Raw genomic sequence first — 26,568 nt, forward strand, 5'->3', positions numbered from 1 at the left:
AGATTACATGTCTTCAAAGCCCAAAATGCTTTGTATTCAATTTCTACTGGAAGATGACATGCTTTTCTGTAAACGAGTTTAAAAGGTGTGGTTCCAATTGGAGTTTTGTAGGCTGTTCTAAAAGCCCAGAGTGCATCCTCGAATTTAATGGACTATTCCTTCGGATTTGATCCTACGGTTTTCTCTAGAATACGTTTTAAAGCTCGGTTGGTATTTTCAACTTGTCCACTTGTCTGTGGATGATAAGCAGTGGAGATTTTATGAGTTACTCCATATCTTTTAAGAACTTTCTCAAGTTGATTATTACAAAAATGAGTACCCCGATCACTTATTAAAGCTTTCGGTGTTCCAAACCTTGCAAAAAGATGTTTTAAAAAGTTGACTACAACTCGTGCATCATTAGTTGGGAGAGCTTGTGCTTCCGCCCATTTAGATACATAATCAATGGCTACGAGAATATAGAGATTATTATGAGATTTTGAAAATGGACCCATAAAGTCAATACCCCAAATGTCAAATACTTCACATACTTGAATGACATTTTGTGGCATTTCATCACGTTGACTTATTTTTCCGGCCCTTTGACAAGCATCACAGGATTTGCAAAGAAGGTGTGCGTCTTTGTAAATTGTAAGCCAATAGAATCCAGCATCGTAAACTTTTCTTGCTGTTAGTTGAGGCCCATAATGCCCTCCTGTTGGTCCTGTGTGACAATGGTTTAAGATTTTACTAGCTTCATCTCCGAATACATATCGGCGTATTATTCCATCTGGACAACTTTTAAACAAATGTGGATCTTCCCAGAAATAGTGTTTTATATCACTAAAGAATTTCTTTCGTTTTTGGTACGGCAATCCTTTTTCAAGGAATCCACATACTAAATAGTTTGCATAGTCTGCAAACCATGGAATTTCATTATAATCTATCTTCAACAGATATTCATCAGGAAAGTTGTCTTGTATGGCCAATTCATTTAGAACTTCTAATTCTGGATTTTCAAGACGAGAAAGATGATCAGCGGCGAGATTTTCTGCTCCCTTTTTATCTCGGATTTCAATATCAAACTCTTGTAAGAGTAAGATCCAACGGATTAATCGTGGTTTGGCATCTTGTTTCGAAAATAGGTATCTAAGAGCAGAATGGTCGGTATAGACCACCGTTTTAGCTAGAACGAGATATGAACGAAATTTGTCAAAAGCAAAGACAATAGCAAGGAGTTCTTTTTCAGTAGTTGTGTAATTTGTTTGTGCTCCTTGTAACGTCTTACTAGCATAATATATAGGTTGAAATCGTTTTTCAATCCTTTGTCCTAAAACGGCTCCCATTGCAAAATCACTTGCATCGCACATAAGTTCAAACGGTAGATTCCAATTTGGAGTTATCATAATCGGCGCATTAGTGAGTTTTTCTTTAAGAATATTAAAATATTTGATACATTTATCTAAAAAGATGAATGGAGCATCCTTTTCTAGGAGTTTATTCATAGGAGTGGCAATTTTAGAAAAATCTTTTATGAAACGTCGGTAAAAACCGGAATGCCCTAGAAAACTCCTAACTCCTCTAACATTGGTGGGATGTGGAAGTTTAGCAATTACATCTACTTTAGCTCTATCCACTTCAATTCCTTTCTTTGAAATTTTATGTCCAAGAACGATGCCTTCTTTAACCATGAAATGGTATTTCTCCCAATTTAGAACTAGATTTGACTGTTCGCATCTAATAAGCATTCGTTCAAGATTAACTAGACATGATTCAAAAGTATCACCGAAGACTGAAAAGTCAACCATGAAAACTTCCATGCATTCTTCTACCATGTCGTGAAAAATCGCCATCATGCACCTTTGAAAGGTTGCAGGGGCGTTGCAAAGTCCAAATGGCATGCGTTTGTAAGCAAAAGTACCATAAGAGCACGTGAACGTGGTTTTTTCTTGGTCCTCGGGTGCTATTGGAATTTGAAAACATCCGGAAAAACCATCAAGAAAACAATAGTAACTATTTCCGGCTAATCTTTCCAACATTTGATCAATAAAAGGTAAGGGAAAGTGATCTTTTCTGGTGGCGTCATTTAATTTTCTATAATCAATACATACACGCCATCCTGTTACAGTCCTAGTAGGAATAAGCTCATTTTTCTCATTTGTAATGACAGTCATGCCACCCTTCTTAGGCACGCATTGAACTGGGCTTACCCATGAACTATCAGAAATTGGATAAATTAAACCTGCATCTAGCAGTTTAATAATTTTTTTCTTAACAACATCTTGCATATTAGGATTTAGTCTTCGTTGGCGTTGCACATATGTTTTATGACCTTCTTCCATAAGGATTTTATGTGTGCAATACGAAGGACTTATTCCTTTAATATCATGAATCTTCCATGCAATAGCTGGTTTATGAGCTTTTAGCACAGAAATGAGTTGAGATTTTTCATTTTCAGTAAGAGAAGACGATATTATTACAGGTAATTCAGATTCACCATGTAAATAAGCGTATTCCAAATGGTTTGGAAGTGGCTTTAACTCTAATTTCGGTGGTTCTTCTATCGATGATTTATATCGATATCTGTCTTCTTCTTTTAGCATTTGAATTTCTTCTGTTGTTGGTTCATATCCATTAGCCATAAGTGTAGCTAACATTTCAGTTTCATCAATTGGTTCAGTTCCTTCTCCTAAAGAACATTCTCCTGTTCCTTGTAATTCTGGAAATTCATCTAACAATTCTGCATGTGATTCTATAGTTTGAATATAATAGCATGTATCATCTGTAGATTGCGGTTGTTGCATTGCTCTATCAACTGAAAAGGTAACACTCTCGTCCTCTATACTTAGGGTAAGTTTCTTACCGAACACGTCTATCATTGCTTTAGCCGTGTTTAAGAATGGTCTTCCTAATATGAGAAGAACTTGAGAATCTTCTTCCATGTCCAGAACAACAAAATCTACTGGAAATACTAAAGTACCAACTTTAACTAGCATGTTCTCCATTATCCCTCTAGGATATTTTATTGATCTATCGGCTAGTTGTATGCTTATTCGTGTTATTTTCAATTCTCCAAGGTCTAGTTTAGTGTATAGTGAATACGGCATTAAATTTATACTAGCACCTAAATCTGTCAATGCTTCTATTGAACTAAGACTACCCAGAAAACATGGAATTGTGAAACTTCCTGGATCAGATAGTTTTTCTGGTATCTTATTCAACAGCACTGCAGAACAATTAGCATTCATAGTAACAGCCGAGAGTTCTTCCATTTTCTTTCTATTCGAGATTAGATCTTTCAGAAATTTAGCATATCTAGGCATTCCTGAAATCACATCAATGAAAGGAAGATTTACATTTATCTGTTTAAACATATCCAAGAATTTGGATTGCTCGGCTTCGAGTCTCTCTTTTCTCATTTTACTCGGGTAAGGAAGTGGTGGTTGGTATGGTTTAACATAAGGTTTAGCCTTAACTGTGTTATCTTCATTAACCTTTTCAACTACCGGTTCTTTTTCCTTATCTTGATCAGGTTGTGGTTCTTGTGGAGTAGGAATAGCTTCATCAGAAATTACAGGTATTTCAGGTGGTTTAAGTGTAATACCACTTCTTGTGGTAATGGCTTTAGCTGTTTCATTCCGGGGGTTAGCATTTGTATCACTAGGTAAACTTCCCGGTTTTCTTTCACCTATTAACCTTGCTAGGTTACTTACTTCTTATTCCAGATTTTGAATAGAAGCTTGTTGATTTCTAAATGCTTGAGCATTTTGTTCATTTGTTTGTTTCTGAGATGTGAAAAATTGCGTTTGAGATTCAACTAGCTTCGTCATCATATCTTCTAAATTCGGCTTTTTATCATCGGTTTGTGGTGGTTTGTTTTGAAAATTAGGTCTTTGCTGATTGTAAGTATTATTGGATACTTGTTGATTACTAGGACCTTGTTGGTTGTTGTATGGAACATTTCGATTATAATTCTGGTTTTGGTTGTAAATCGGTCTTGGCGGTTGATAATTATTCTGATAATTATTTCCAGGCCTTTGGTTTAGATATGAAACATTCTCTCTTTGTTCCATTGTTAGTTCAATATTGAGACAATCTTTTGTCAAATGTGGTCCTCCACACTGCTCACAACTAATTCGTATTGAGTGAATATCTTTAGTCATCTTTTCCATTCGTCTCTCGACAGCATCTATCTTTGCGGAAATGGAATCTAAGTCATGGCTAGAATCGGCTCTAGCTGCTTTAGATGATCTGACGATATCTTTTTCTTGGTGCCACTCATGTGAGTGGGAAGCAGTGTTATCAATAATTTTGTAAGCATCAGTTTCTGTTTTCTTCATAATGGAACCACCAGCTGCTATGTCTATGTCTTTCCTTGTAGTGATGTCGCATCCTTGGTAGAATATTTGTACTATTTGACAAGTGTCTAAACCATGTTGCGGACATCCTCTCAATAACTTTCCAAATCTTGTCCATGCCTCATATAGAGTTTCATTTGGCTTTTGTGTGAACGTAACAATTTTTTCTTGAAGTCTTACGGCTTTAGATGCCGGAAAGAATTGTTTAAGAAAATTTTCAACTAAAACGTCCCATGTATCAATCGCCCCTTCAGGTAACGATTCTAACCAATCTTTGGCTTCTCCCTTTAAAGTCCATGGAAATAACATGAGATATATCTGTTCATCCTCCACTTCTCTTATTTTAAATAGAGTGCAGATCCTATTAAAGGTACGAAGATGTTCATTTGGATCTTCCTTCGGCGCACCACTAAATTGGCATTGATTAGTTACCATGTGTAGAATTTGTCCTTTGATTTCATAATCTGGCGCATTAATGTCTGGATGAGTAATTGCATGACTTTGGCTAGTACGTTTAGCTCTCATTCGGTCTTCCATACTTAAAGGTTCCAGATTTTCCATAATTGAATTTGTTGAATCTGAATCACTAGAGGATTCTGATTTAATGGTTCATTCCTCAACAATCTGTGTTTGAATGATTGGTGGTTCCGGAGGAAAGATTAGTGGTTCAGGATCTATGAATCGTCCCTGAATATTCTCCGAATTCTCAATTGTGAGGTCGGGTTCAAAAAATGGATTATCGGAAATTTGAATTGGAGTACTTGGTCGACTGGATGACGATTCTAAAGAAAAATCAACGGCGACAATATTTGCTAGATGTCTTGATCGAGTTACAGGTGGTGAACGTACAAAAGGTGGTGAACGTTTTGCTCGGTGCATTCACTGAATATCCTATTAGTTTTTAAAAAGAAAGAAAAATTATATAAGTTATCCAATTAATAGACTTTTCTGATTTTGCCCACGTTTTGAATAGCCAAAAGATGCAGCAGAGGGGCAGGATTCGTTTGGTCTCAATATAATTGAGTACTGTTTGGCTCCAATAACCCGGTCCACGTACAAATCCAACTATTACTACGAACCAGAAAATTTTGATGTCTATCAATTTAACCGCTTAAAATAATTTTTCATTTGAAATTTAAAGAAATATTAGATAAGAAATAGAGAAAATTCTAAGTCCTAAAAACTAGAATGGCGAGAAATAAGAGAGAAAAAGAGCGCGTCGAAAAATGTCGAAAAATAAAAATAAGAAAGTAGCTCGTTGAAACTTAAAAAGGAACTAAAAACTAAGAATTTGCGTCTAAAAATATTAAAGCTTAATAGAAAAACTATATCCCAAATGGCAATATCTTAAAAAGGAACTAAAAATTAAAAACGGCGTCGCAAAATTCTAAAGCACCTAAATCTTAGTCTAAAGAAAAAGCACTTAAGGGATTTTACGGCAAAGCCTAAAAATCTAGAAGTAAAAATAACTATGGCAAAAACTATGTCTAAAAACTAAATATAAGCGAAAAATACAAAAATTACGCTAAAACAATTAAAAAGGGACAAAATATAAAAATATACTAAAAGTTGTAAAAAGTGCAATTTTTATAAAAAAATTATTTTTATATTATTTATTTAATAAAACTATTAATTTTATAAATTAATTAAACTAATTTAGACTTAAAATACAAATTAAATAAAAAAAACTAAATTAACTAATTAAATAATCTAAACCTAATTAGGGTTTAAATTAAATTATAATAATAATAATTACCCCGTAATGATTACAGAATTAGGGTTGTTTGTGTGGCCTGTCAGAAGACCTCCGCGAGTGCGGATAGTCCCAGTTCAAAACCTCCGCGAGTCGCGGAGGGTTCAATTTCAGCTCAAAAGGGGTCGATTTTTACAGGTTCAGTTTTTTTTTTAATATTTTTATTATGTTTTTCTGTTTAATCAAATATATATAAAATAAATATAACTAAATATTTTTATAAAACAATAAAATACTTATTTTTAAACTCAAAAGTAAAAAATACTTTTTTTTTCTTTTAAACTTTATATATTTTTTAACAAACTCTTTTTGTATTTTTATATTTTTTTATTTAAAAAAAACTTATATTTTTATACGAAGGACTTAATAAAAACTTTTATCTTTTTTTTTTATATCATTAGCGTTGCGCTTTCGGCGTTTAAGTTCCCCGGCAGCGGCGCCAAAAATACTTGATGTTATGCGAGGCGTATATGAAATAGCTTATATTTTACTAGGAAATACTATTAAATATGATACAATTTTACACAAGATATTTATTTATTTATAGAATGGATATACCTAAACCTTGCTACAACACTTATAGGCAGTGTACCTAATCGTATAGTAGTGTAGTTTTTAGTAAGTCCGGTTCGTTCCACAGAGAAATCTTTTAAACAAAGCTTAACGCTATATTCGTTTTAATTTATAAAAATACAAATATATATAAGTAATATTATTATTATAAAAATGGGGGTTTTGTACCGTTTAATGACCGGTTTGTCGATTTTTAAAACTTTAGTCGCAGTTAAAACCTAATGTAAAATATAAAATAAATAAAAGACTTAATTTAAAGCGTAAAATAAATAACGATAATGAAATGGCAATAAATAAAAGTGCGATGAAATAAAATTGCGATAATTAGAAAGTACGATAATTAAAAGTGCAATTAAATACAATGACAATAAATAAAAGTGCGATAATTAGAAGTGCAATTAAATATGAAAATAAAGGAATTATGCTTATTTAAACTTCCATAATCATGATGTTTGACGTGTTGATTTAGTTTATTCCCATGGGTTAATTGTCCTTTGTCCTGGATTATTTAATATGTCCGTCTGGTTTTTGTCCATAACAGTCCATCAGTCATAAATATAAAGTGCGAGTGTCCTCGTCAAATTATCCTTATACCTGAAGTCAAATATTCCAACTAATTGGGGACTTAAACTGTAACAAGGTTTTAATACTTTGTTTAATAATTACACCAGGATATCAACTGCGTGTAACCCAAGGTTTTAATACTTTGTTAACAATTACACCAAGTGTCCTTGTATATAATTTCACCCCTGTTTTAATAATTCTAGTGACTATTAATCCATTCCCGTGTCCGGTTAAATGAACGATTATTCGTACATATAAATACCCCGCCCATCGTGTCCGATTGAGTGTATATGGTTATTTATAGGTACGTCTAATTGTAAATCTTTATATTAAAATTAACAAACTATCATTTAGTTAAACAAATATAAAGCCCATTAATAGCCCATAGTCTAATTTCCACAAGTGTCGTTCTTTTGTCCAAACCCCAATTATGGTACAAAGCCCAATTACCCAATTTTAATATTTTTAGCCCAACATCATGATTACTTCGGTATTAAATAAGCATAATAATAATTTAGCTACGAGACATTAAATTAAAAAGGTTGAACATAACTTACAATGATTAAAAATAGCGTAGCGTTACACGGACAGAATTTCGACCTACACCCTTACAACATTCGCTAACATACCCTTATTATTAGGATTAGGATTAAAATTAAAATTAAAATTAAAATATATATATATATATATATATATATATATATATATATATATATATATATATATATATATATATATATATATATATATATATATAAGTTTACGTATGAGTGAAGAGAAAAAGATGTGTAAAAATCGGCCGAATGCTCGGCCTTTTATAGGCCCACGTTTACTGTTTGACCTCCGCGAGTGCGGTGGTTGTTGCCTTTATAAGCTCTGCGAGTGCGGAGCAGTGGAATCCAGCTCACACAAGTTTGGATCTTAGTCTGCCGACGGATTTTATTATATAAATATAATATAAATATATAATTTATATAATTAATTATATATTATATTATATTTATATACATAATTAATTTGTAACTTTCGGTCCGTTGCGTCGAGCGTTGAGAGTTGACTTTGGTCCCGGTTCTGGATTTTCGAACGTCATTTCGAATAATTTAATATCTTGTACTTTGCGTTTTGCGTCTTGTACTCTTGTAATTTTGAGACGTTTCTTATCAATAATTGGAACCACTTTGATTGTATTTTGTACTTTTGAGCTTTTTGGTTGTTTGCATCTTCAATTCGTCGAATCTGTCTTTTGTCTTCACCTTTTATTATTTAAACGAATATCACTTGTAAATAGGACAACTTCAATTAAAAGCTTATCTTTCTTGAGGGATAATGCGATGAAATATATGTTCGTTTTTAGCATTATCAATGGTAGAGAACCATATTTAAACCATTTGAGAGTTTTTGGATGTTTATGTTTTGCTAAAGTTTTGAATAATACTGATAAGTTTGCTAGTAGGTCTGAAAAATGTGTGTTTATGGGGTATAGTAATACTCAAAAAGGATATAAACTATATGGTCTGGATTCTAAACTTATGACTGTATCTAGGGATGTTAAATTTTATGAACATGTTTTTCCTTTCAGAATGACTATTAAAACTGAAAAATGTTTCTATCCAGGTGTGGATCATCTGAACTTCTTCAATGACAACTTATTTTCTGACACATCTCTGCAGCCCAATGATGACAATATTACTTCTGATCATATTTGATGGTAGTGGAAGTTCTATTTCAGGCAGCAGAGCACATTCTCCTACTAATAAGTCTAATAATGGTAATGAGACTATTAATATTAGTAGTGAGAGTGAAGGCACAGCTACCAGAATAGAACAAGAAATAGCTACACATGATGATAATCAGTCTGAGACTGATAATCAACTTAGTGTTGATGACAATTCTGAGGGGAATGTGTTCTTTGAACCTCCTGCATCTTCTTTAAGAAGATCTACCAGAGATGTGTCAATCCCTAGAAGATTTGATGATTTTATACTTAATGCTTCTCACAAATATAGTTTACATAATTATATTGATTATTCTTCTTTAAATAAACAAAATTTGTGCTTTACCTTTTCTTTAAACAAAACTTTTGAACCAAGAAATTATTTTCAAGCTTCTACTGATCCCAAATGGATTGATGCTATGAATGCTGAAATGGAAGCTCTTCATAGAAATAATACTTGGGTTCTTACAGATTTACCCCCTGATAGGGTTCCTATAGGCAACAAATGGGTATATAAAATTAAGTATAAAGCATCTGGAGAGATTGAAAGGTACAAATCCAGGCTTGTTGCCAAAGGCTATAGTCAGAAAGAGGGGATTGATTATGGTGAGACATTCTCACTAGTTGTCAAAATGACAACTGTTAGATGCATTCTGTGCATGGCTATTAATTATGGTTGGTCTTTTTATCAACTTGATATTAATAATGCCTTTTTATATGGTGATTTAGTTGAGGATGTTTACATGACCTTACCTCAAGGTTATCATGATAAGAATGAAACAAAAGTTTGTAAACTCATTAAATCTTTATATGGGCTTAAACAAGCTCCTAGAAAATGGAATGAGAAACTTTCTAATTGTTTGCTTCAAAATGGTTTTGTTCAAAATAAATGTGATTATTCTTTATATACCAAGAATAAAGATAACAAAATTGTTATCTTATTGGTGTATGTTGATGATATTGTTCTTACTGGAAATGATTTTTTTGAAATTAATAGTGTTAAAAAGTAGTTGAGCAATATGTTTAAGATTAAAGATCTTGGTAATCTTAAATATTTCTTAGGCATTGAGGTACTTGATACTGATCAAGGGCTCTGTATAAGTCAAAGAAAATATTGTCTTGAGTTGATAAATGATTTTGGATTGTTGGGTTGCAAACCTGTTAAAACTCCTATAGAAGTAAATGTTACTTCTTATAAGGATTGTTCAAAAGATTCTCTCATTAAGAATATTACTGTATATTAGCAGTTAGTGGGAAAATTGATTTATATTACTGTTACCAGACCTGGTATCAGTTATGCTGTTCACATTTTGAGTCAATATATGCATTCTCCTGCACCTGTGCATCTTAAACTTGCTTTTAGGGTTTTAAGGTATCTTAAAAGTTGTTCAGGAATGGGTATTCATATTATTAGAAGTGCATCTTTGAAGCTTAATGGTTTTGTGGATGCTGATTGGGGCAAAAATTTATTAGAAAGGAAATCTATTACTGGTTTCTGTATTTTTCTTGGTGAAAGTTTGATCTCTTGGAAAAGTAAGAAACAGCCTACCATCTCTAGATCTTCTGCTGAAGCAGAATATAGAGCAATGGCGGCTGTTACTTGTGAGTTGGTTTGGATTGTTAATCTTTTGACTAGTCTGAATGTGAAAGATTTGATTCCTATCAAAGTGTGTTGTGATAATGAACCAGCTATTCAAATTGCTGGTAATCCTGTTCTACATGAGAGAACTAAGCATTTTGATATTGATTGGCATATTGTGAGAGAGAAAGTTGAAAGTGGTTTGATCAGAGTTGTGAAAGTTAATTCTGCTGCTAACATTGCTGATATATTCACCAAAGGGTTGACTACTAGTCAACATTACAATTTATGCAGAGAATTGAAGATGTTTGATGTGTTCTCAAGAAAAGCTTGTTGGGGAGTATTAAAAGATAAAGGTAACATATCTGTTCCAAGCTTTCTTGATCATAATGTGATTCTAACTTAAAATGTTTAAGTGCAGATTTGTAAATGTATTTGAGAAAAGGATACTGGATTAAAAGCTCAAGGACTGAACCTGTAGATTATGAAAGTTTATTTTGGAGCTTATTGCTGGATAAAGAGTTTGAAGGGCCAGATTGTATTTTGATGATTCTTCAAGGGCTTTGATGTTTATTTGGCCAAATACGCGTATATAAAGCAGCTAGGGTTTACTGTTCCAGTCATTCTATTTCATTCTCATATTCTGGAGAGCTGCTCTTATTTTTCGATCTGTATATCTAAAATTAGGGTTTCTTATTCATCTGTTCATATTATTCATCTTTTTGGTGAATAATAGTTATTGTGTATTGCAAGTGAGAGATTGAGATTTAATAGTTCTGTATTTGGTTATTGATTCGATTTATTGAAGAAGCATTTCTTTGTTTTCTGTGTTCTTGAGTATACAATCTTTGTGTACTTTAATGCTGTTGGATTGAAGTTTTTTCAGAAAAGAAGAAAAGAAGAGAAAGAATAAGAGATTTTACACATATAAAATAAATGCATAGTTGAACCCAAACCCTCATCTAACATTGTTTACTCAATTAGTAAATGAATATTCTGAAATCATTATAGAAAAAAAGAACAGACAATTAGTTGTAGACAAATAAGAAAATGTAAATTTGAACTACATTATATTGAACGACAAGCCTTTACTTTAGAAAGAAGCCAAGCGATCTCAAGTGTTACGGACCCATATAGCTATATATATGTCGACTAAGATAAAAAAAAAATGAAAACATGTCCACTGTATCACTACTACATCTATTAAACTCGTCAAGAATCCACCCTAAACTGTTGTAGAAATAGAAGTTTGTACTAAAGTGTTACCCGAGACCACCTGCATATTTGGATACCAGCTCATTTGTTGCATATATTAACTTTAGTTCCCTCTTGAAGTAGGTCAATCTACTTAAAGATTGTGATAGTGAAGAATGTACCCTTTAGATGCATCATGTCCTTTAAAGGTTCTGAAGAGCGCAATTAAATGGGGCTCGTGAATGTTTATTCAACAAAAGACTTGGTACCTTAACCGTTGAGCGTGTAATCTTGTCCCTCTGACTGTAACTCTCCCTGCCACCAAGCAGACCACGACCTGTGCATCCATCATGTTCATTCAACCCAAAGTTTTAGCACACTATACCAACGACACATACCAAATAGCAGATAAACAAAGTGACTTAAACATTCACAGACAGTAGAATAAAAATAGCAAAAATAGAGCTAAACCGATAAAAAGGATAAACATAAAAAAAAAGACTAACATAAACTTACAATTGCTATTAGTCCCTTCAGGAAACTTAAGAATTAACTTGGAGTGGCCGACAATGCATAGAGCAAGTCCTACACATTTGTTAGCCTACATGACACGTAAATTGACAAATATTGGCACTTAAAAGTTACATCATTATTCAAGTATTTATCATACTTGAATAAATATCAATAAACAAAACTAACCCACTGTGATAGGCTTAAGGGGAGGGAAGGTGCAAAGCAAAGAAAATGAGTTTGATATTTGTAAATTTAAAAGACTTGAAAGGCTCGTAGAAAAATATTTCTATAGGAGAAAGTAACGCTCATTTCGACTAAGAGCCAATATACTTACCGATGCATGATATAGTCTTCTTTGTACCAGTAGCTTGATTAGAAATTAGTTGATGCAATAGCCCAGCCCAACTAACAGCACTTCATCAAATTTATAAATCTGTGCAGGTTGTATCATGAAGATATGCTTCCAATGAGATGACCAAAATCTAATACCAACACCCTGAATTGACGGGAAACATGTCAATGGCAAAACCAAAAATTAAAAAGTAATAAAAAGATAAATTTAATATAAACACTAATAATAATAATGATACCTAAAAAACACAACTAAGAAATTCTTTAAATATCCAATTCACAAAATTCTCCAAGCAACATACAGGGGTATGTAATCTGCTTGTAGTGTTAGTTATGATATCATGATAGTTTCTCACAATAAGACTTATAGTCATCATGTATAACTTTATGTTAATTGGAACTTATATGATACTGACGAATATAGACACTAATATAAACATTTTAACAAACACTTGGAGTGCATTCAATTATAGGAGTGATTCAAATAAGAGTGATGATTCCAATGTCCAGTAACTAATGAATTAATAAACAAACCAGGATCAACAATATAACTACACATACAAAATCATACAAAAAGTTGGAAACCAAATAAAATCCAATATATAAATAATTCGACCATGTGTGTTTCTAATTGACGTACCTTTATTGAATGATGTTGTAATATGCTTGATTCGAGCAAGTAGGTGTTCGTAGCGACTAATTTTTGAATGATTGAATCCTTATTGCATAAACTCAGTAGTCGATCAAACCATATTCCGACTCCCAGATCACATCTTTACAAACACAAAAACGAAAAACTGAAAACCCTAATTATATAGGGTATCGCCGAAACCGATGTATGTTTTGCGTATATAATTGGTACCGTCTTGTGTAAAAAATTATGACGGATAATTTAGGGATACCGGCGGACTGTCAGACGTTGTCCACCAGCTATAATCGACGGTGTAAGTTAGGGTTTTTTTCAAGAGAATAGAGAGAGAGAGAGAGAGAGAGAGAGAGAGATAGAGAGATATATGATATATGCCGGTTGGTTTTTTGTGTGGGTTTAATTGGTTTTTGTTTAATCTGTAGTTTAAAAGGTCCATATGTCATTTTATCAGAATTTAGTGTCTTAAGTACCTATTAATCACAAAATTACACGTGGATAATCATGGTTAGGGTGAATATCAATGTGACACATGGCAGTTAACCCTCACACTTTATATGTTGTAAAGAAGAAAGAAAGATAAAGAGAAGATGCTTTCTATATATGTTACAACAAAGTACTCGTATATAATAATTGAATTTCAATCAATAGTTTGATTTAAGATATATTATTAATTATTAATATTAATGGATGGGTGGATGGGAAACTTTATTTTTTTATCTTTCTGTTCGCCGCGAGTTAGGTTTCATCGTCATCACCGTTCAACTCAAAATAATTTTACGAACTAAAAGCAATAAATTGTATTCGACACGGAGCTTCGATGCACTAACAATGGAGCATTTCTTTTTAGCAATAAATATGAAAGTGATTTGAATTTACAGTTTAAGTCCTTAAAATATTTATGAACTCGTAAATATGACTGTTATAATATTAATTATACATGACGACTCTCCCGAGTACCATTATTTTGATGAAATGACTAATAACTTTTCTAAAATTAAACTCGCGGGTTACACTTTTATTCAAAAAATAATTGTATATAATAATTCTAAAATAATATAACTTAGATTTTACTAACGTTACATTTCATGACAGATTTTCAATGTACTTATATTTTCTCTAAATATTACGTAGGAGTATATAATTTATATATAATTAAAAAGATATTAATGGTGAGAAAAAAAAATTGTAGATATTAAGTTACTAACACCTCTCAAAATCACTTTTAAAATTTGTCAACAACACGGGCTCTCACACTCAAAAGAACTTTTAAAATACGTCAACACCACGAGCTCTTAAACTCAAAAAGAATAATTGTATGAAAAAATCAATTAATTTTGCACGATTATTTTACCTACCATGCAACGCACAATTTTTAGAATTTGTCAACACCACGGGCTCTTAAATAATTCTTATACTTTTCCTATGTTTTTAACTCCGTTATTTACATACCAATATAAACTGCGAATTACATTTTTTGTACGGATTTTTACACATCCGTGAAACGCACGGGCTCAAAAAAAAAAAAAAAAAAATATATATATATATATATATATATATATATATATATATATATATATATATATATATATATATATATATATATATATATATATATATATATGCGCGCGTATTGATTAAATCAATCTATGAATATCTAAATAGCCACATAGATTAAGGGTCATATAAAACATGAATTGGATATAGTAAAATATTCAAATTTGAGAACAAGTATACTGTGTATCACTTCACTTTCACTTTCTACAATATATATGAAAAACTAAAAAAAAAAAAATGACAGATGTTTTCCTTGCTCTGGCCCAAGAGCGAGTAATTTTACTCAAATTTACGCGGTCTAGTCAAGTCATTCTATGATTGTTTTCGACAATTTCCTCACTCAACATGTCTTGTTAGTGAAATTTGAACCTAAAATTTGAAGTTAAGACATGTTGTGATGATAATAACATCAACTACTAGGTCATCGTGTGATGATTACTTTCTACAATATATTATTGAGTTTATGGCAAATTTTCAAAAAATCAAGCATAATGCTTACTATATAGTAATCTAGCATAACACATTACATTACAAGTTCTTAATCTAGGAGGTTCTACTTTTGGCATCTTGATTGCCACGAAGTAAGATGAATACTAAACAATCTGACATATCAATAAAAAAAACTTCAGAGTACCTTTTATAAAAGCATTAGAAATCATTATCATTTTGGAAGTAAATAGAAGGCTGTATACAGAAAGTTTGATACAAAAAACCTCAAAACAGAAAGTTAGATACAAAAAACCTCCAAATATGACCTCTGCAATCATCTAAGAGTGGAAGTTTTGTTTACTTTTTTCTGAAATTGCATTTGTTTCCATTTGCGTCTGTTTGGAAAAGGGGTGCCTCATTTTGTCTCCAATTTTCAGATTAAGTAACAGATTAACTGATAAAGAAACGGAAACTTTACTTACTGAATTAAAACTGTACGGAAACATTCATTAAGTAGAAAGTAAACTGACCCTTAGTCTCTTTTAGTTAGCTTCTGATAATCTGTTGCGTATTGATATGCCCGAATCGGACGGTTTATTTATGCGATGTCGTTTTTTTTAATAGCGATTGGATCACCCGAGTGAAAGGACCCGTTCATATACAATATAAACGATTCACAATAGTTGATTACATCGCGAGGTATTTGACCTCTGTATGATACATTTTACAAACATTGCATTCGTTTTTAAAAGACAAACTTTCTTTACATCGAAAGTTGACAGTATGCATACCATTTCATAATACATCCAACAATAATTGACTTAATAATAATCTTGATGAACTCAACGACTCGAATGTAACGTCTTTCGAAATATGTCATGAATGACTCCAAATAATATCCTTAAAATGAGCTAATGCACAGCGGAGGATTTCTTTAATACCTGAGAATAAACATGCTTTCAAGTGTCAACCAAAAGGTTGGTGAGTTCATAGGTTTATCATAAACAATAAAATTCATCATTTTAATAAACCACAAGATTTAATATTTCCATTTCCATAAACATCATGCATAAAATTCATTCATATGGACTGAGCACCTGGCAATCGACCTTAATAAGTTGCATATAGAATATCCTCATCATTCCGGGACAACTTCGGACATGATAAATTTGCCATCATTCCGGGACAACTTCGGACATGATAAATTCGCCATCATTCAGGTAAAACTTCGGACATGATAAATTCGCCATCATTCCGGGAAAACTTCGGACATGATAAATTCGCCATCATTCCGGGAAAACTTCGGACATGATAAATTCGCCATCATTCCGGAAAAACTTCGGACATGATAAATTCGCCATCATTCCGGAAAAACTTCGGACATGATAAATAGGACATATTCGATTTCGATAATTTAACCATAGAATGTAGTTTCAATTACTTGTGTCTATTTCGTAAAACAGTTATAAAAGTATTTCATGTATTCGCAGTTCAAAAATATATTTCAAAAGCATTTAATAAAGCAGTTATAAAAACGGCGCATGTATTCTCAGTCCCAAAAATGTAAAGAGTAAAAGGGAATCAAATGAACTCACAATACTGTATTTTGTAGTAAAAATACATATGACGACATTGAACAATGCAGGATTGGCCTTTGATTCACGAACCAATATTATTCGTATATATATTAAAACATATATTTGTAATCGAACAAATATATATATTATTATTAGTAATATAAGTTTTTATATCAATACTTTATATATTTCATTATATATTCATTTTATATATGTAGTTTGCTTATGTGTATTATGTATATTGTTATATGAATATCATTTGTTAGTTAATTTAATAAAATATTAGGATATTGGTTGTAATACTATTAGATTTTATAATAATGAAAATAGTGTAAATTTATATAAGATGATAATTTTTAATAATACTTATGATGTTAATAATAATGATACTACTAGTTTTTAATAAGATTATATATTAAAATAATGATACTTCTAATATTAATGATAACAGTAATAATACTGATATTATTAATAAATATAAAAATAAAACACCTTTTTATTACTAATAATCATTTTAGTAATGGTTCGTTAAATGATACTCATAATAATAATAATCTTAATCATAATAATACTTATTTAAATATTAATAATACTAATAATAACATCAATAATACTTAATGATATTACTTGTTAACCAAAAATGATAATAACATTAATCATAGTATTTATGTCTACATAATAATAATGATAATACATATATTAGTCGTTAATAAATATAATAATAATAAAAATAAATGATGTCTAATACTTAAATTACAAAATTTATAATAATAAATACATTAATAAGGTTAATAATAATAATAATAATTTTCATATTACTTATAATCATGGTAATAATAATAATGATTATAATTCTAATAATAATTAGTAATAATTACATTAATAAATAATAACAATAATAATAATAACAATATTAGTAATGATAATAATAATTATAGCAATAATAATAATAATAATAATAATAATAATAATAATAATAATAATAATAATAATAATAATAATAATAATAATATTAATAATAATAAATAACAAAAACTACCTTAAAAGAATTGATTCAAAAAAGATAACAACCCACGCCCGGGCTCGAACACGAGACCTCCCGCTCACACAATCAAACGCTTAACCATTGAGCTGCTGCTCATTTTCTGATTAATACCCAAAACTAAATTATATAACTCATATTATTTATTATCCCCATCTTCTTTATTCTCTCAACTCAATCAACCAAAGAACAGATCCAATTAACGATGTAATTCTTGATTTAAAACCTTCTAACAATTTACAGATGACCCATAATAAATACAGGTTTAAAAAAAATTAAAGAAAAGAAAACACATGTTGCTGTTCGAAAATTTTAAGAACACAAAATTTATGATTTTGATTTTGAAATATTTTTAGAACTTGACACCTTCACGAATTACTTTTTAAATCATCACTGGATTACATTAGTGCCGTCAATTAAACTTAAAGCTTGACAGAAAATTCGAATTTGTTTGAAGAACAAGTGTTGACTTTTTCCATTTGAAACTTGGACTCCCCAATTCAAATTCCATATATCGAATTGAGACTTGAAACTTTACAGAAAGTTTGACCATATGAATCCTAACATAACTGCTTTAATAGATTTTTAAAATTCATTCAAATTGAAGTTGAGGTTAATCACAATATGAACACGATGGACTTGAAATTCAAATTTAAATTTTAGGATGTATTAGATAATACTTACAAGATGAAATATGCTCCAAATCATTACTGGAAACTTTGTGAATCCTTAATTGATCCAGCAACAACAAACAGAATTCGAATTTTAAGATGAACCAATTGTTTAACTTTTGAAATATCATGTTTGACTCAGAAAATTGAATTCGATAAATAAAATTGAGACTTGGGATTTTACAGATAGATTAAGTAGGCATTTCCTAACAAGATTGCATTAACACAATTTAAAATTGATTAGAAAATCATCTGTTTAAAAAATGAAGTAAGAACAGGGTAATACCAGTGTTCTTTGCTTATTTCTATTTAAATTCTCAAATCGCAGTGAAGTAAATTGTACCGAGTGTTTTGTCGTTGGGTTATGAATGTATTGTCATAATACACTGATTAATTCGTTTGTTATATATCAAAAATCTTAGTCGACAACTATTATTGAACTCGTACAGAAATATAAAAAAAAAATTAAAAGAAGAATATGATAGCTAACAGAATTTGGATCCTTCCTGGTGTTTGAATTCATGATTGGTACGATTCTAAGGAGATAAAATCAATTCACAACAGTTTGACAATGATATGAAACTGAATATGGATTTTCTGTATTTGTTATAGGGAGTATATAATTATTTATCAGTATATACACATATACGTATATATCTGTATAGATGTATGTATATATATGTATAACAGTATTATGTATATGTATTTATATATAACTTCATACATTTTTTTTATTTTCTTATTTATATTTCTCTTGTAATTACATATTTTTATTTATAGATTATAATTAATCTTTTAATAAATATAATTATATTAATAATACTCTTAATATTATAATTAATAATAATACAAGTATAGTAGTACTATTAATAATATTATTACTAATAATAATAAAAGTAATTACTATAAAATGTTTAACAATAATATTATTATTAGCAGTATTATAATATTATATCAATTTATATATGTCAAATTTCATATCTATATTTTTAATATAGCAAAAATAATAATACAAGTATTGATATTAAAGTAATAACAATATAACAACTTTAATATACTGATATTACATTATTATAGATTAGGTAATATGACTATTTATTATATCAGAATTTTTTTTATATATTTTTATATATTACCATATAATAATAATCATTAATAAGAATCATATATACATATATAGATTAATATCATATATATATTTATACATATACATATTCATTTTAATATTACTTAATTATTTTGTTTATTATTTTACAGTTAATGTGTATTTTTATTTATTCAAAAATATTATATATACTCTAATATTTATCTTTATATATATATATCTATTTACATTTTTGTATACGAAATTGTTCGTGAATCGTCGGGAATAGTCGAAGGGTAATTGCATATATGAAATAGTTCAAAATTTTTAAGACTCAACTGAAATGTCCCGTTGTTATTGATTAAAAACGTTCCATATTAATTGATTTCGTTGCGAGGTTTTGACCTCTATATGAGACGTTTTTCAAAGACTGCATTCATTTTAAAACAAACCATAACCTTTATTTCATAAATAAAGGTTTAAAAAGCTTTACGTAGATTATCAAATAATGATAATCTAAAATATCCTGTTTACACACGACCATTACATAATGGTTTACAATACAAATATGTTACAACAAAATAAGTTTCTTGAATGCAGTTTTTACACAATATCATACAAGCATGGACTCCAAATCTCGTCCTTATTTAAGTATGCGACAGCGGAAGCTCTTAATAATCACCTGAGAATAAACATGCTTAAAACGTCAACAAAAATGTTGGTGAGTTATAGGTCTAACCTATATATATCAAATCATAATAATAGACCACAAGATTTCATATTTCAATACACATCCCATACATAGAGATAAAAATCATTCATATGGTGAACACCTGGTAACCGACATTAACAAGATGCATATATAAGAATATCCCCATCATTCCGGAACACCCTTCGGATATGATATAAATTTCGAAGTACTAAAGCATCCGGTACTTTGGATGGGGTTTGTTAGGCCCAATAGATCTATCTTTAGGATTCGCGTCAATTAGGGTGTCTGTTCCCTAATTCTTAGATTACCAGACTTAATAAAAAGGGGCATATTCGATTTCGATAATTCAACCATAGAATGTAGTTTCACGTACTTGTGTCTATTTTGTAAATCATTTATAAAACTTGCATGTATTCTCATCCCAAAAATATTAGATTTTAAAAGTGGGACTATAACTCACTTTCACAGATTTTTACTTCGTCGGGAAGTAAGACTTAGCCACTGGTTGATTCACGAACCTATAACAATATATACATATATATCAAAGTATGTTCAAAATATATTTACAACACTTTTAATATATTTTGATGTTTTAAGTTTATTAAGTCAGCTGTCCTCGTTAGTAACCTACAACTAGTTGTCCACAGTTAGATGTACAGAAATAAATCGATAAATATTATCTTGAATCAATCCACGACCCAGTGTATACGTATCTCATTATTGATCACAACTCAAACTATATATATTTTGGAATCAACCTCAACCCTGTATAGCTAACTCCAACATTCACATATAGAGTGTCTATGGTTGTTCCGAAATATATATAGATGTGTCGACATGATAGGTCGAAACATTGTATACGTGTCTATGGTATCTCAAGATTACATAATATATAATACAAGTTGATTAAGTTATGGTTGGAATAGATTTGTTACCAATTTTCACGTAGCTAAAATGAGAAAAATTATCCAATCTTGTTTTACCCATAACTTCTTCATTTTAAATCCGTTTTGAGTGAATCAAATTGCTATGGTTTCATATTGAAGTCTATTTTATGAATCTAAACAGAAAAAGTATAGGTTTATAGTCGGAAAAATAAGTTACAAGTCTTTTTTGTAAAGGTAGTCATTTCAGTCGAAAGAACGACGTCTAGATGACCATTTTAGAAAACATACTTCCACTTTGCGTTTAACCATAATTTTTGGATATAGTTTCATGTTCATAATAAAAATAATTTTATCAGAATAACAACTTTTAAATCAAAGTTTATCATAGTTTTTAATTAACTAACCCAAAACAGCCCGCGGTGTTACTACGACGGCGTAAATCCGGTTTTATGGTGTTTTTCGTGTTTCCAGGTTTTAAATCATTAAGTTAGCATATCATATAGATATAGAACATGTGTTTAGTTGATTTTAAAAGTCAAGTTAGAAGGATTAACTTTTGTTTGCGAACAAGTTTAGAATTAACTAAACTATGTTCTAGTGATTACAAGTTTAAACCTTCGAATAAGATAGCTTTATATGTATGAATCGAATGATGTTATGAACATCATTACTACCTTAAGTTCCTTGGATAAACCTACTGGAAAAGAGAAAAATGGATCTAGCTTCAACGGATCCTTGGATGGCTCGAAGTTCTTGAAGCAGAATCATGACACGAAAACAAGTTCAAGTAAGATCATCACTTGAAATAAGATTGTTATAGTTATAGAAATTGAATCAAATTTTGAATATGATTATTACCTTGTATTAGAATGATAACCTACTGTAAGAAACAAAGATTTCTTGAGGTTGGATGATCACCTTACAAGATTGAAAGTGAGATAGCAAACTTGAAAGTATTCTTGATTTTATGTAACTAGAACTTGTAGAATTTATGAAGAACACTTAGAACTTGAAGATAGAACTTGAGAGAGATCAATTAGATGAAGAAAATTGAAGAATGAAAGTGTTTGTAGGTGTTTTTGGTCGTTGGTGTATGGATTAGATATAAAGGATATGTAATTTTGTTTTCATGTAAATAAGTCATGAATGATTACTCATATTTTTGTAATTTTATGAGATATTTCATGCTAGTTGCCAAATGATGGTTCCCACATGTGTTAGGTGACTCACATGGGCTGCTAAGAGCTGATCATTGGAGTGTATATACCAATAGTACATACATCTAAAAGCTGTGTATTGTACAAGTATGAATACGGGTGCATACGAGTAGAATTGTTGATGAAACTGAACGAGGATGTAATTGTAAGCATTTTTGTTAAGTAGATATATTTTGATAAGTGTATTGAAGTCTTTCAAAAGTGTATAAATACATATTAAAACACTACATGTATATACATTTTAACTGAGTCGTTAAGTCATCGTTAGTCGTTACATGTAAGTGTTGTTTTGAAACCTTTAGGTAAACGATCTTGTTAAATATTGTTAACCCAATGTTTATAATATCAAATGAGATTTTAAATTATTATATTATCATGATATTATCATGTATGAATATCTATTAATATGATATATATATATATATATATATATATATATATATATATATATATATATATATATATATATATATTAAATGTCTTTACAACAATAATCGTTACATATATGTCTCGTATAAAATCATTAAGTTAGTAGTCTTGTTTTTACATATGTAGTTCATTGTTAATATACTTAATGATATGTTTACTTATCATAGTATCATGTTAACTATATATATATTCATATATATATGTCATCATATAGTTTTTACAAGTTTTAACGTTCGTGAATCACCGGTCAACTTGGGTGGTCAATTGTCTATATGAAACATATTTCAATTAATCAAGTCTTAACAAGTTTGATTGCTTAACATGTTGGAAACATTTAATCATGTAAATATCAATCTCAATTAATATATATAAACATGGAAAAGTTCGGGTCACTACAGTACCTATCCGTTAAATAAATTTCGTCCCGAAATTTTAAGCTGTTGAAGGTGTTGACGAATCTTCTGGAAATAGATGCGGGTATTTCTTCTTAATCTGATCTTCACGCTCCCAGGTGAACTCGGGTCCTCTACGAGCATTCCATCGAACCTTAACAATTGGTATCTTGTTTTGCTTAAGTGTTTTAACCTCACGATCCATTATTTCGACGGGTTCTTCGATGAATTGGAGTTTTTCGTTGATTTGGATTTCATCTAACGGAATAGTGAGATCTTCTTTAGCAAAACATTTCTTCAAATTCGAGATGTGGAAAGTGTTATGTACAGCCGTGAGTTGTTGAGGTAACTCAAGTCGGTAAGCTACTGGTCCGACACGATCAATAATCTTGAATGGTCCAATATACCTTGGATTTAATTTCCCTCGTTTACCAAATCGAACAACGCCTTTCCAAGGTGAAACTTTAAGCATGACTATCTCTCCAATTTCAAATTCTATATCTTTTCTTTTAATGTCAGCGTAGCTCTTTTGTCGACTTTGGACGGTTTTCAACCGTTGTTGAATTTGGATGATCTTCTCGGTAGTTTCTTGTATAATCTCCGGACCCGTAATCTGTCTATCCCCCACTTCACTCCAACAAATCGGAGACCTGCACTTTCTACCATAAAGTGCTTCAAACGGCGCCATCTCAATGCTTGAATGGTAGCTGTTGTTGTAGGAAAATTCTGCTAACGGTAGATGTCGATCCCAACTGTTTCCGAAATCAATAACACATGCTCGTAGCATGTCTTCAAGCGTTTGTATCGTCCTTTCACTCTGTCCATCAGTTTGTGGATGATAGGCAGTACTCATGTCTAGACGAGTTCCTAATGCTTGCTGTAATGTCTGCCAGAATCTTGAAATAAATCTACCATCCCTATCAGAGATAATAGAGATTGGTATTCCATGTCTGGAGACGACTTCCTTCAAATACAATCGTGCTAACTTCTCCATCTTGTCATCTTCTCTTATTGGCAGGAAGTGTGCTGATTTGGTGAGACGATCAACTATTACCCAAATAGTATCAAAACCACTTGTAGTCCTTGGCAATTTAGTGATGAAATCCATGGTAATGTTTTCCCATTTCCATTCCGGGATTTCGGGTTGTTGAAGTAGACCTGATGGTTTCTGATGCTCAGCTTTGACCTTAGAACACGTCAAACATTCTCCTACGTATTTAGCAACATCGGCTTTCATACCCGGCCACCAAAAATGTTTCTTGAGATCCTTGTACATCTTCCCCGTTCCAGGATGTATTGAGTATCTGGTTTTATGAGCTTCTCTAAGTACCATTTCTCTCATATCTCCAAATTTTGGTACCCAAATCCTTTCAGCCCTATACCGGGTTCCGTTTTCCCGAATATTAAGATGCTTCTCCGATCCTTTGGGTATTTCATCCTTTAAATTTCCCTCTTTTAAAACTCCTTGTTACGCCTCCTTTATTTGAGTAGTAAGGTTATTATGAATCATTATATTCATAGATTTTACTCGAATGGGTTCTCTGTCCTTCCTGCTCAAGGCATCGGCTACCACATTTGCCTTCCCCGGGTGGTAACGAATCTCAAAGTCGTAATCATTCAACAATTCAATCCACCTACGCTGCCTCATATTCAGTTGTTTCTGATTAAATATGTGTTGAAGACTTTTGTGGTCGGTATATATAATACTTTTGACCCCATATAAGTAGTGCCTCCAAGTCTTTAATGCAAAAACAACCGCGCCTAATTCCAAATCATGCGTCGTATAATTTTGTTCGTGAATCTTCAATTGTCTAGACGCATAAGCAATCACCTTCGTTCGTTGTATTAATACACAACCGAGACCTTGCTTTGATGCGTCACAATAAATCACAAAATCATCATTCCCTTCAGGCAATGACAATATAGGTACCGTAGTTAGCTTTTTCTTCAATAACTGAAACGCTTTCTCTTGTTCATCATTCCATTCAAATTTCTTCCCTTTATGCGTTAATGCAGTCAAGGGTTTTGCTATTCTGGAAAAGTCTTGGATGAACCTTCTGTAGTAACCAGCTAGTCCTAAAAACTGGCGTATGTGTTTCGGAGTTTTTGGGGTTTCCCACTTTTCAACAGTTTCTATCTTTGCCGGATCCACCTTAATACCTTCTTTGTTCACTATGTGACCGAGGAATTGAACTTCTTCCAACCAAAATGCACACTTTGAAAACTTAGCGTACAATTCTTCCTTCCTCAATACTTGTAACACGTTTCTCAAATGTTCACCGTGTTCTTGGTCATTCTTTGAGTAAATAAGTATGTCATCAATGAAAACAATGACAAACTTGTCAAGGTATGGTCCACACACTCGGTTCATAAGTTCCATGAACACAGCTGGTGCATTAGTTAAACTAAACGGCATGACCATAAACTCGTAATGACTGTAACGTGTTCTAAAAGCAGTATTTGGAATATCATCTTCTTTCACCCGCATTTGATGATACCCGGAACGTAAGTCAATCTTTGAATAAACAGACGAGCCTTGTAGTTGATCAAATAAGTCGTCAATTCTCGGTAGTGGGTAGAGGTTCTTGATGGTAAGTTTGTTCAACTCTCGGTAGTCGATACACAACCTGAATGTACCATCTTTCTTCTTGACAAACAAAACAGGAGCTCCCCACGGTGATGTGCTTGGTCGAATGAAACCACGCTCTAAAAGTTCTTGTAATTGGCTTTGCAGTTCTTTCATCTCGCTGGGTGCGAGTCTGTAAGGAGCACGAGCTATTGGTGCAGCTCCTGGTACAAGATCTATTTGAAATTCAACGGATCGATGTGGGGGTAATCCCGGTAATTCTTTCGGAAATACATCGGGAAATTCTTTTGCAATGGGAACATCATTGATGCTCTTTTCTTCAGTTTGTACTTTCTCGACGTGTGCTAGAACAGCATAGCAACCTTTTCTTATTAGTTTTTGTGCCTTCAAATTACTAATAAGATGTAGCTTCGTGTTGCCCTTTTCTCCGTACACCATTAAGGGTTTTCCTTTTTCTCGTATAATGCGAATTGCATTTTTGTAACAAACGATCTCTGCTTTCACTTCTTTCAACCAGTCCATACCGATTATCACATCAAAACTCCCTAACTCTACTGGTATCAAATCAATCTTAAATGTTTCGCTAACCAGTTTAATTTCTCGATTCTGACATATATTATCTGCTGAAATTAATTTACCATTTGCTAATTCGAGTAAAAATTTACTATCCAAAGGCGTCAATGGACAACTTAATTTAGCACAAAAATCTCTACTCATATAGCTTCTATCCGCACCCAAATAAAATAAAACGTAAGCAGAT

The 26,568-nt window shown here is 31.4% G+C and overlaps 1 protein-coding gene and 1 long non-coding RNA gene across 2 annotated transcripts; one reads left to right on the plus strand and one right to left on the minus strand.

The window, feature by feature from the left end:
* Nucleotides 1-9,960: 9,960 nt before the first annotated feature.
* On the plus strand, nucleotides 9,961-11,087 carry LOC139870995 (uncharacterized mitochondrial protein AtMg00810-like). The gene is made up of 3 exons (XM_071858752.1): nucleotides 9,961-10,119; nucleotides 10,189-10,876; nucleotides 10,966-11,087. Exons 1-3 carry the CDS (start codon nucleotides 9,961-9,963, stop codon nucleotides 11,085-11,087), a joined length of 969 nt encoding a protein of 322 aa, XP_071714853.1.
* A 434-nt stretch (nucleotides 11,088-11,521) lies between these two features.
* Nucleotides 11,522-12,719, minus strand: LOC139869955 (uncharacterized). The gene is made up of 3 exons (XR_011766503.1): nucleotides 12,562-12,719; nucleotides 12,231-12,315; nucleotides 11,522-12,051 (listed from the first exon to the last, which is right to left on the minus strand). It is a non-coding gene; the product is annotated as an uncharacterized lncRNA (long non-coding RNA).
* Nucleotides 12,720-26,568: the final 13,849 nt, after the last annotated feature.

Source organism: Rutidosis leptorrhynchoides, chromosome 10, assembly GCF_046630445.1.
Source record: "Rutidosis leptorrhynchoides isolate AG116_Rl617_1_P2 chromosome 10, CSIRO_AGI_Rlap_v1, whole genome shotgun sequence".
NCBI classification, from domain to species: Eukaryota; Viridiplantae; Streptophyta; class Magnoliopsida; order Asterales; family Asteraceae; genus Rutidosis; species Rutidosis leptorrhynchoides.

Excerpts from the sequence above, each read along its gene's own strand:
- LOC139870995 (XM_071858752.1), top strand. The coding sequence starts at position 9,961 with ATGTTTAAGATTAAAGATCTTGGTAATCTTAAATATTTCTTAGGCATT. Across the intron at positions 10,120-10,188 it reads CTGTTAAAACTCCTATAGAA|TTAGTGGGAAAATTGATTTA; the intron begins GTAAATGTTACT and ends GTATATTAGCAG. Across the intron at positions 10,877-10,965 it reads GGGAGTATTAAAAGATAAAG|GATACTGGATTAAAAGCTCA; the intron begins GTAACATATCTG and ends ATTTGAGAAAAG.